We start from the raw sequence: 12804 nt of genomic DNA on the forward strand, positions 1-12804 counted from the left end.
GTACAAGATTTACAAATCAGAGATTACAAGATTTTCAAGATTTCCAAATTCACACTGATAAGATGGTAGTGCAAGAATTGCTGTAATATTATAAAGTAATGGGTGCATCTTCACACCATCAAGATAAGAACTGGTGGTGGTATTGCACAGTATTGCACGATAGCAGGAGTGGTAAGCAGAGCTAAACAGATTGAAAGCAGAGCTCTAGTAATCAGAGGTAAATAGCAGTCGAACACGAGGGGTCATCACTTCCCTGGCTATAGGTTGGCTATTGACCAAGGTTAAGAATGACCTCATGTCGCGCTCTTTGCAGCAGTGCAGTTGTCTTAGTCTATTACTGAAAGTGTTCCTTCGATCCGCCAAGGTGGTATGCAGAAGGTGAGAAACATTATCCAGAATTGCCAGGATTTTCCAAAGGGTTCCTTGTTCTACCACAGCCTCCAGTGTGTGCAGTTTGACACTTATAACAGAGCCAGCCTTTCTAATCAAATCAGCCAGTTTGCATCACCTGTGCTGATGCCATTGCCCCAGCACACCACTGCACAGAATATTCTACTGGAGGCAGCAGACGAGTAAAATATGTGCAGCAGAGGCCTCCGTTCTCCAAAGGACCGCGATCTTCTCAGGAAACAGAGGTGACTCTGGTCCTTCTTGTACACAGCCTCTGTGTGGGTGCTCCTTTCAAGTCCGCAATCCACGTGCAAACCTGGGTACTTGTAGGTCCCACCACACCCACATTCTCACCATCAATTGTAACAGACAGAGGGGCTGGCTTAGTCTTCCTAAAGTCCATCTCCATCTCCTTTGTCTTACTGATGTTGAGCTGCAAATGATTCCGTTTGCACTGTTTGACAATGTCCTCCGCCAGGGCCCTGTATTCATCCTCCCATCCTCCCTTTAAAAACCCAACTATTGCTGAGTCATCGGAGATTTCTGCAGATGACATGACTCAGAGTTGTACCTAAAGTCTGAGGTATACAGAGTACAGATGAAGGGAGCCAATTCCATCCCCTGTGGAGTCCCAGTGCAGCTTTTAGCCACGTCTGACACACAGCTCTGAAGCTGCACAAACTGTGGTCTGCCAGTCAGGTCAGCCATTATCCAGGATCCAATGGAAGTGCTAACCTGCTTTGAACAGAGATTCTCCCCCAGCAAGGAGCGTTGTATGGTATTGATGGCACTTGAGAAATCAAACAACATGATCCTCACAGTACTGCCTTGTTTATCAAAATGGGAGTAGGCTCTGTTCAGCGGGTAAATGACACCATCGTCAACTGCAATGTGCTCCTGGTAGGTAAACTGCAGGAGATCGAGGTCTGATCTGACCAGGGGTCAAAGGTAAGCCAGGAACAGCCTCTCTAAGGACTTCATGATGTGTGAGGTCAGGGCCACAGGATGGCAGTTATTCAAGATTATTTGGTCAGCCCTTCTTGGGCACTGAGACCAAATATGATGTTAGCCAGATTGAAAATTCACTGGAGAACTCCACACAGCTGCTCAGCACACTCCTTCTGAACCTTGGGGTTCACACCATCCAGTAGTAATTCTTTGCTATGTCTGAGTTTCCACAGAGTTTCCCTTCACATCTGCTCAGTAGTGAAGGTCAGTCCATGATGACTGTGGAATTGGTGTAAGTAGGGGGCTGGGGAGGAGAGGTTTGGGATAATAGAAGATAATTGTTCATTATAAATTGTTTTTTGGGTAGGCTCGGAAATTGAAGGATTGCTGGACAGTATGACTCGAAGGGCCAAAATAGGCTATTCCTCACTGTATCGCAGTAAAATAAAAAATGAAGTTAGAACAACAGAATTCAGAATAAAGAGTGACAGTCACAGAGAAAGAGCAGTGCAGGTTGACATTAAGGGGAAAGATCATAACGAGGTAGATTATGAGCTCAAGAATCTATCTCATTTTGCTAGGGAACCATTCAATAGTCTGAAAACAGCAGGGAATTGCTGTCCTTGAGCCTGGTGGTACCTGCTTTCAGGGTTTTGTAGATTCTGCCCTCTGAGAGAGGAGAGAAGAGACATTGTCTCAGGTGGATGAGTCCTTGATTATTCTGGCTGCTCACCAAAGTAATCCAGAGCTAAAAGAGAATGCTGGATGGCTCAGGTGAGGCAAATGATTCCTTGAACCTCTTCCACCCTGGTTAACATCATTCGGTATTGATGACGTGGCCTCCTTGACATTGGTGAAGCCAAGCATAGATTAGACCAGTGGTGGAGAACCATTTTGAGAGAGTGTGTCCAAATTGGCGAGAATCATCTAAAGAAATTCTGCTGTGCAGCAGGGTAAGTTTGAGGAGAAATGATCATTAATTAATGCATTAGTGACAATAATCATGAACATTTTTAAAGGAAAAAGGATGTGTCCTCTTTATTTATGTGTATTTATTCAGTTATTATTAATAAAAGTCTAAGAGAGATTGAAATAAATGAGGCATTTTAGAAAACCTCTTCAAAAATGTATTAATATTCATCTGTAAAAAGATATGTGAAAAATAACTTCATTTTAAATAATAATGATTTTGTAACCATTTGTCATGCAAATACTGATGGGTATACCAGGTCTGCTGTCATGAGATCTGCTGGCCTTTGTGACATGCCAGAGAGCGTTAGGCTTCTGCCTTTCTGTAACACCTATATTTACTAATTGTTGTTTTAAATAGAGTCGTTCAGCCCTTGTGCTTTCTGTTTAATCTTGTTCAGTTAATTGTGACTGGGAAGGGTTTTCCGCATTTTGTGGTTATTTACAGCGGTCTCCTGAATACCATTCAACACAGGGTCCTTGTGTTGAGAACGACTTGTCTCGCGGTGTCGCTGGATTGTGCCTCCGATGTTCTATGCAATTCCTACCTATAACCTCTTGCTTTTGTCTCTGAATGTGAATCTGCCATTTCTCCACACCAGAGTTGAGTCTTTTCCAGCACTCACCATGACATAAGGACCCCGTAATCAATGGACCCATCAGATGTTCAAGAGCGGCTTGGACATCGGTCACCCGGAGACAAGGGTGGCCTCCTTACTGAGTTTCTGATTTCCATGATGGAAAAATAACCTTGAAAATGCAAAACCGCAGTGGCAACATGAAAGTTTGGGAAATGCAGGGCTGGGCTTCTTGAAGAGTGGTGACAGGAGATGATTAGTTCTGATTCAGTGGCTTCACCTGGCACTGTGTATTGGTCCACTTACTGCAGTGTTTCTTATCTCTGGGGACTGTATAAAAAGAGAGCATTCAGTGGGACTTGGACGTAATACTTTGAGGTCTCACCGACAGGATTGAGTAGGAGGTGTGTTGCAGTGGGAGGGGCCTGGGCACACCCAGGTAAGTTTTTTAATACTTGCTCTGTTCTGTCCACTAAACAGAGTTTGTACTTCCAGAAGATTTTACACACACACACACACACATACACACACACACACACAATGAAAGAAAAAAGGAACTGGAATTCTGGTAATATGCATCTCATGATTAAATTTTATTCAACAAACTATTTATAGATATATCCCACAGGGTAGAGCAATAGGCTGTGTGATGTTCAGCTCACATTTACATCAAATAGATTTCACTCCATGAGAAAGGTTCTGGAGTGAATCACTGGAAACCACAGCTGAAGAGGAAAATCAGGAAAGAAGAGAGGAAAAGAGAGGAATCTGAGAAGAGGCATAATTACATGATGTCAATATTTGCATATCCAGTCCAGATCCAAAATTCGTAGATTGGTCCTTTAAAATCCCATCCTGGCTGGGCGTTTATTTCAGTTCTCCCGCTTTTTGCATTTTCCTTTCAGTAAAACCCCAGCATTCAATAGGGTGTCTTCACCTTCAGGATTCTGAAAGTGACTCCCTGATCTTTGATACTGACGGGTCAGATGAAAAATCAGATGGCTTAAGTCAACCTGCAAATATGAACTTGGATGGACCTTCAATGGGAACATTCAGGGGCAAGTTAGACGGCCTTAGCCAATCCCACTCGGTTGTTTCCTCTGTCGAAGATGGAGTAATACTCTCTAATGAAGACATCTCCCAGAATCCAGAGGTTTCCACCAGTGCCGCTAAATCCACTGTCGCAGCTATTGTAATCCATCTGGAAGGAGATGGAGAGCAATTAACACCAGGTCAAGTGTCCACTCAATAAATGATCATTATAACATGTGTCATTAATCCGTGCAAAGTTAATGAATGCATCCCTTGAAATTCTCATCCCCCATATGTCTGATGAATCCCGTACCTTCAGTGTGTAGGCTGAGGCAGGAAGAGTGAAGTCATATCCATTGATGGTGAAGACCACATCAGGCATATTGCCAATGTTGTTGCAATTGATGGAGTACTGTGAAAGAAGAGCAACAACATTTAGACCATAAGACATAGGAGCAGAACTCAGCCATTCGGCCCATCGAGTCCTCGCTGCCATTTGACCATAGCTAACTTATATTCCCTCTCAACCCCATTCTTCTGCCTTCCCCTTAATCAAGAAACTATCTACTCTGCTTAAATATACCCACAGCCATCTTTGGCAATGACTTCCACTGATTCACCACACCCTGGCTAAAAAAATTCCTCTTCTCAACGGTTCTAAAAGGACATTCTTCTAATCTGAGGCTGTGTCCTCTGGTCCTAGGCTCTCTCAATATTGAAAACATTCTCTCCATACCTTTTTTTTAAAACTTACTGCATTGGGTGTTCATTTTGTGGCCTCATCTACACCAGAGAAAGCAGAGGCAGATAGGGTAGCCACTTTGCATAGCGCTTAATTCTGGCTACAGGGATGACCCTAAGTTTCCAGATAGTTGTTATTTTAAATTTCCATCCCATTCCTACTCTGACTTTGTTTTCCCTGAGCTTACGTTGGTAAGCTGACATCATCTAATAATTAGGTTTGTTACAGTCTCAGAAATCATCGGTGAAGTCAGTCATTTCTGATAGACAGACTTTCCAGAAATGGCCACTTCTGATGTAAAGTCATCGGTGTGAATCACTACTTTATTTCCCCATCACTCAAAATGCTGAGGGAACTCAACCGGTCAGGCAGAGTCTGTGGCGAGGAATAAACAGTTAATATTTCAGGCAAAGACCCTTCATCAGGATTTTCAGCATCTCTTTTCTTTATTTCTCTCTCCACAGGTGCTGCCTGACCCACTGACTATCTCCATGGTTTAATGCTTTTACTACTAATAGACAAAGGTTGAATATACAGTGATGATAAAACACAATAAGTTATTTTGAAATAATAGTGCTAATCTAAATGTTAAGCAGGAAAAGAATTGTGGTTTGTGCATCTTTACTGAATTTCTTTTGAATGAAGCGATTTCAAAATATAAAGAAACGTAACCATGAACTCAGTGTTTACAGGTACACCTCCCCCCTCACCACCACTCAGGGCCCAAAACAATGCTTCCAGCTGAGGCAACACTTCATTTGTGAGCCTGTCTGGGTCATCTACTGCATCTGCTGCTCCCAGTGTGCTCTCCTGTATATCAGTGAGACCTGACATAGCTTGGGAGACAGTTTCGCCAAGTACCTCACATCATCCACCATGAAAAACAAGGACTTCCAGGGGCCTCCTATTTTAATTCCACTCCCCAATCACATTCCGACATGTCAATCGATGGCTCCTCTTCTGTTGCGATAAGGCCACAATCAGTTGGAGGAGCAATATTTTATATTCCATCTGGGCAGCCTCCAACCTGATGGCATGAACACTGGTTTCTCGCACTTCCGGAAATTGCCCCACCCACCCACCACTCCTTCACCATTCCTCATTCCCGTTTCCCTCCTTCACCTGATCTCCTTAACTGCCCATCACCTCCCGATGGTGTTCCTTCCCCTTCACCCCTTCCAATGGTCTTCTGTCCTTTCTCCAGCCCTTTATCTCTTTCTCCAATCAACTTCCTATCTCTTTATTTCACCCCTCTCCCCCCAACTTCACCTATCACCTACTGCCTTCTACTTCTTCTTTCCCTCGCCCCCACCTTCTTACTCTGACTTCTCTTTCTTTCCAGTCCTGATGAAGGGACTCGCTATGAAACATTGACTTGTTATTCTTTTCTATAGAAGCTGCCTGGCCTGTTGAGTTCCTCCAGCGTTTTCTGCTTGTTACGTTGTGAATGGAGATGTTAATCCTAGCCATTTCTAACAGAATGCATTCTTTCCGCAATTCCTGTTGCCTGCATGACATATAATTTCATTAACTCCATGTGCTGACTGCATAATGCATTAACAGCTGCCAGCTGAGTATACACCACTGGTCAGTCAGCCCCTACCTGGCCATAATAATTTGGAGTTGCTCCGATGCTTTGCTGAATATTGCGGATGTAATTTCCGCCAACAGCGATAAGAGAAGTTCCAGTATCAACGATGGCAGGGCAACCTTGAGCGCAAGCCACAATCTCGCCGTTGACTGTCACTCTGAGTGAAAAAAATCATCGTTTTTGCCAAGAATGCTCATTTGAATTTATTGCCAAAATAAAGATCAGAGTCAAATTAAATTTATCATCAATGTACATATATGTCACCATGTGCTGTATTATCCTGAGATTCAATGACAGACAAATAAAGAAACTCAATAGATATTATGAAAACTATCAATAAACCAAGACTGACAAACAACCAATGTGCAAAAACAACAAATTGTTCCCATTACAATAAATAAAACTGAGAATATGAGTTGTAGAGTCCTTGACGGTGATTCTGTAAGTTGTAGAATCAGTTCAGAATTGAGTCCAGAATTCAAGAAAATAATTTGGAAAAGCTGGCCTTCAAGCTGAAATATTCATTATATCTGGTTTGACTGGACTTGGAGTAATGTGATCAGTTCTGATTGCCTCATTATAAGAAGGATGAGGAAGTTTTAGAAAGTGTGCAGAGGAGATTTACCTGGGTGCTGCCAGGATTAGAGAGCATATCTCATGAGGTAAGTTGACTGAGCTAGGGATTTTCTCTTTGGTCCAAAGGCGGATGAGAGATGACTTGTGAGAGGTAAGGAGAAGAGAAGGGGTGAGACGGGAACCAGAACAGGTAATGGATAAAGAGAGAAGAGGGAATGGGGAAAAATTATCGGAAGTTAGAAAAATCAATATTCAGGTAGGCAGATTGGAGGTTGGCCAGATCAGGTATTGCTCCTCCATCTTGACTGTAGCCTCATCATGACTGTAACAATTGCTTTCTCCTATAAATTCTAACTATATAACTGGTTCAACTCACTGAAAGTAAATCTTCAACGGCTGAGAATACCTCAGATGGAGATACCACTTACCTCTCGACCTCAATCTGCCAGTAGGCCTCATGGGTAACAGGGAGCCAGTAGATTGGGCCGGTGTAGTGGTTTGAGTCAACTCCACCAAACAGGACTTCACTTCCAGATTCACCATTTGTCCTGGAAAACAACATTCAATAAGAATATCTCAGACTTCAACACTCAAAAGACATTCAGATATTGATTAGTAAGTTGTGGGCATGATGTGCTGTCACCAGCAGTGTGGTGACACTCGTAGGCTGTCACCAACACATCCCTAAAACAAACAGCAAGTTTCAATATACATGAAACTAATAAAGCTCATCTTTCAATCTTTAAAGGAATAATTTCATGAATATTGCAAGAAAAACGTGCATTTGCAGAGTTAGAGTCTCACAGCATGGAAATGGGGCCTTCAGTCTAACTCATCCATGCTCACCATTTACACCAATCCCACCTGCCCCGTTTGTTCCATGTCTTCCTAAACCTTTCCTAGCCACGTATTCAAGTCATTCTAGACCTTAAATGAGCTGTGCAAGCTGAAGTAAAAATAAAACTCTGAGAATGATGGGCATCTTTATCAGACTGGAGACCAAAATATCTTCAAGTTCCAGTTCAATTAATGGCATCAGCACTGACCTGACATGTTGCACCTCACCCGGTAAATTTCATCTGCTTTTAAGTTTTCAGCATTATCATTATTTTGTATTCATGATTTAATTCCTAGAATCCCATTGAACTACAATAAATAACCAGAATCATCAGAAGAAGAAGCAATGATGGTACCAAGCAAATTAACAAGCGACATGACAGATTCTCCAGTAGTGAAGGAAGGTGTTACAACGTGCTAACCTTGTCAAGTAGACAGAAAAGAGTGGCTGCGAAACCAGATGCTGAGACATTACGTTGTCGAAGACTGTAGTGGCTCCTTCTGCCGCAAGTGATGGATAGCCCAAGCCCAAAATACCATCGAAATTACAGTAGGTAAAGAAACTGCCGGGTTCAGTCATACTTAATCCAAACTCTTGTCCATTGATCACAAGATTAGAAAGCTGGTGAGACAGATTTAAAGAGAGATTAATCAGTTAGTTATCCCGTCAGGCTGCACATGGGCACAGCTCATGGAGCTGCTGCCTCACAATGCCAGTGACCCAGGTTCAATCTCAGCCTCTGGTATTCCACGCATGACGTTTGCAGATCGGCCCCTGTGTTCAGGTGGGTTCATTCTGGGTGATCGGATTTTCTCCCATTTCCCAAAGACATGCTGATTGATTGGTTAATTGGTCACCGTCAATTATCCTAGCGGTAGAATCTGGAGGGTGCTGACAAGACTAAAAGATGATTCATGTTGGACAAATACGTGGTCAGCATGGTTTGGGCCCAAAATTCGACTGTCATCTTGCCCTAGATGCTGCCTGGCCTGCTGAGTTCCCCCAGCATTTTTTATGTGTAACTTTTTATTCTGTTATTTTGTACTACTTATTTCTAATTAACATTAATAAACATATATAAACTTAGAGTAACACAGTTCTTTCTCTCTAGATTTATTCATCATGTATTTCATTGCACTACCTCTGTAAACTGAACAATTTTCACAATGTATGCCGGTGATATTAAATCTGATTCTGCTATGAGGTGAAATTCGTTAACTTTCTGTTAGCAGTACAATGGAATACATAATAATAGAGAAGAAACTACAGATTATAGTAAATGTGTATGAGTTAAATTAAATAACTAGTGCAAAAAAATAGTATTAATGCAAATTAGTGAGGTTGTCTTCATGGGTTCAACGTCCATTCAAAAGTCGGATGGCAGGTGAGGGGAAGATGCTGTATTGAAGTATGATTCCAGCCTAATCATCGCAGATAATGACGCTCGGAAGGAAGATTTAATCTGAATGTGGGGAGAATTACAAAGAGTAGATCAAGGTAGGCAGAGACTTAAATGGTTTTTGATGCACCAAGGAGCCTGTGTCCATGCTGTAAAGATTTGTGGTGAAAATCATGATTGGACCTAATTTCCTAAGCATAGTTTCAACGATTGTGTGATATCCGGTGGCAGGGGCCCCAGATCTCCAACTCCACAGAGGTCAAAGGTGGCCAGTCCTGGGGAGAGAGGGCTGTGTGTTTGTGGGTGTGTGGGTAGGAAGGTGGTGGTGGTGGGGGGGGGAGGAATGGAGCTTCTTTCACTGTTGTTGCATGTTCTGTTCAGATTGTCAAGCTCTGTGTTTCTGTGGGTCTGCTATGTTGGCACAGGGATACATGCCCCCAGTTCATCCTTGGGTACGTTCATTTGTGAACACAAACAAACCATTTCAAAACATAATTCGATATACATGAATCCAAATCTGAATGTTTACAAATATGCCATTCCATATCCACTTATCAGTTTCATTCCCTGAGATTCATTTTCTTGTACGCATTCAGAGTAGAACACAAATTTAACGGAAAAAAACTGCACACAAAGATGGGCAAACAAGCAATGTGAAAATGAGGACAAGAAAAGCAATGCCAAAAAATAACAATAAATAAATACATCAAAATAATATTGAGAATGTTTATCAGTTAGGATCTCTAAGTTTTGGAATACAGGTATTAGTGTGGTTTGAGTTATAAGGGTGAAGAGTTCACTTACTCTCAGAGTATCGTATCCCAGAATACCGGTCATACTTCCTGTCCCATACTGGATGGACAGATACTGATAATTCGTGCTGAAGGTTGAGGACTGGGATGGGTTGAATCTGTTGTGCTTCTCTGCAAAGAAACATCCATTTCATCAACGAAACAAAAAGTTTCAACATATCACCCTGCGCCAAACAAGCCCCTGCCAATAGTTTCCTAAATCTTGTCAAAACACACCAAGCATCGCAAGGCTGGCAGACTCCTAGATTTCTCCTTGAGCCAAGTTGCAAATGTTCTACCCCTCACCAGACCAGGGCCCCGGTTTCCACCCACCTTCCAAAGACATGAGGGCAACTAAGTTGTGGTCACGCTACACCGGTGGCAGAAGCAAGTCAACACTTTGCAGGCTGTCCGCTGCACGTCTTTGGAAGCGACACATTTTAACGTATGTTTCAATGGTGCGACATTCACATGACATATAATATACACTGAGTCCCAGCAACATGCATAGAGTTGAAGGTGATGTGTTAACAAGGATGGAGGATCAGTTAACTAATAGAAAGCAGGGAGTTGGGATACAGGGGTGTTACTCTGGTCAGTAATCAGTGCAGAGTGGTGTGCCACAGCGGTCGGGACTGGGCCCGTAAATGTTCATGATCTACATTAATGATCTGGAAGAGGGGACCGACTGTAGTGTATCCAAGTTTGCTAATGATAATAAATTGAGAAGAAAGACAAATTGTGCAGAAGATGTGGAGAGCCTGCAAGGAGATATAGTTTGGTTAGGTAAGTGGGCAAAGGTCAGGCAGATGGAATACAATGTTGGTAAATGTGAGGTCATCCACTTTAGAAGGAAAAATGAAAGAGCAGATTATTATTTCAATGGTAAAACAATGCAGCATACTGTTTTGCAGAGGGACTTGGGAGTGCTTGTGCATGAATCACAAAAGGTTGGTTTGCAGGTGCAGCAGGCTGTCAGGAAGGCAAATGGAATGTTGGCCTTCATTGCCAGAGGGATTGAATTTAAGAGCAGGGAGGTCATGCTGCAACTGTACAGGGTACTGGTGAGGCTCCACCTGGACTACTGCGTGCAGTTCGAGTCTTCATACTTGAGGAAGGGTAGACTGGCTTTGGAGGCTCTGAAGAAGAGGCTCACCAGGTTGATTCCAGAGATGAAGGAGTTAGTCTATGAGGAGAGATTGAGTTGCCCGGGATTGTACTTGCTGGAATTCATAAGAATGAGAGGAGATCTTATAGAAACACATAAAATTATGGAAGAGATAGATATGATAGAGGATGGAAAGTTGTTTCCACCGGTAGGTGATACTGGAAATAGCCTCAAAATTCGGGGGTGTAGATTTAGGACGGAGATGAGGAGGAACTGCTTTACCCAGAGGGTGGTGAATTTGTGCAATTCTCTGCCCAAAGAAGCAGTGGAGGCAACCTCAGTAAATAACTTTAAGGCATGGTTGGATAGATTTTTGAATATTAGGGGAATTAAGAGTTATGAGGAAAAGGTAGGTAGGTGGAGATGAGTCCATGGCCAGATCAGCCATGATCTTATTGAATAACGGAGCAGGTTCAATGGGCCAGATGACCTACTGCTGCTCATATTTCTTATGTTCTTTTGGGATATGTGAGAGCTTCAATGTATTTAAGAGCAAGGGAACACGTTCTTACCGCATGGTGTCTGGTCGCAGTAGACTGACGGGACCCAGAGGTTGGATGAGCCAGTATCAAAGACGACCGTGAAGCTCTGTGGGGGGTTACCGAGGCTGATGGCTCCATAGTATGACAGCTGTCGGCAAAAACAAAATCTCCTTGGTTAGTCTGATTTAGTGTGATTGCCTTCATGATGACTGGAGAGGAAAGGGGAAACGACAGAAGTAAGAGAGTGGGGGGAGAGTCTGGAGTACAGACTAGCAGGTGATACATACGTCCAGCTGAGAGGGAAGGATGGTGGGTGGGCGAATGAGCGGGGATGAAGTGAGAAACTGGGAGGTTATAGGTGGAATTTTACTAATCGTAAAACAATTCACCTTGTTAGCAATTGACCACTTCTGATCACACCACCCTCTTCCCAGCAGGAACCGGCGTTGGGTTCCTCTTGTCCTCACCCTCCACCTGACTAGCCTCTGCATACAATGGATCCTACCCCATCATTTCTATCAGTCTCCACAGGATCCCTCCACTGGACTCATCACCCCACCACTGCTCCCCCTATCAGCATTCTGAAGGGACTATTCCTTCTGCACCTCTCTGTTTTTCCCTTCAAATAGGAACTAGCTATAAAAACAATAGAAATATTACAGCATTTTCATTACGAAGGTCAAGAGACCCTTCACCCAACGTTTCGGCTCATAGCAGTCAAGAATTACTTACATCCATGTAGTTGGTCATTGGCTCCAGTGATGCCAAAGTTCCAATGGAACAAGCACCTTTGAACTTTGTGCAGGGATCATAGGGATGATTCTTGAGGTAATCTGCCAACAATCCCTTCTCCCGAAGAATATCTCGGGCAGATTTTCCTTTATATAAAGGAACTCTGTAAAGTGGGAAATAGGTTAGGAATGTCATCATCTATTATTGTTCCTTGGGGAGAAAACTTAATTGCTACAACTGTTAACTTTTGGTTAAACTGTTCCTACCTGGTCACGGCGGCATCAGAGAGCTGGATGCATACGAAGGCGAGGAGTAACCACTTCATGTTGAATCGATTGGATTCCTTTCAGAATCTGACATCGGGCTTGTGAGCCCTAATACTTATACTCAAGGAATCATTGTCACGTGGACACAGAGACAATCATTCCATATGAAGAGTAAATATTCTGGTACTCGTGATCAGTTTCTCTCTGATAAAATACATTCTATTAAGGACACCCTTCAATGTAGAAGTTGATAACAAAGTATGTTAAGTGCTGTGAAATTAAAGATAATTCTTATCATAGAT

General features: G+C 42.8%; 1 protein-coding gene across 1 annotated transcript; it reads right to left on the bottom strand.

The window, feature by feature from the left end:
- Nucleotides 1–3615: 3615 nt before the first annotated feature.
- On the bottom strand, nucleotides 3616–12561 carry LOC140209547 (pepsin A-like). The gene is made up of 9 exons (XM_072277808.1): nucleotides 12503–12561; nucleotides 12237–12399; nucleotides 11535–11652; nucleotides 9868–9986; nucleotides 8086–8285; nucleotides 7255–7374; nucleotides 6263–6407; nucleotides 4231–4329; nucleotides 3616–4086 (listed from the first exon to the last, which is right to left on the bottom strand). Exons 1-9 carry the CDS (start codon nucleotides 12559–12561, stop codon nucleotides 3949–3951), a joined length of 1161 nt encoding a protein of 386 aa, XP_072133909.1. The 3' UTR covers nucleotides 3616–3948.
- Nucleotides 12562–12804: the final 243 nt, after the last annotated feature.

The sequence above is a fragment of the Mobula birostris genome, chromosome 14 (assembly GCF_030028105.1).
Source record: "Mobula birostris isolate sMobBir1 chromosome 14, sMobBir1.hap1, whole genome shotgun sequence".
In the NCBI taxonomy this organism is placed as follows: Eukaryota; Metazoa; Chordata; class Chondrichthyes; order Myliobatiformes; family Myliobatidae; genus Mobula; species Mobula birostris.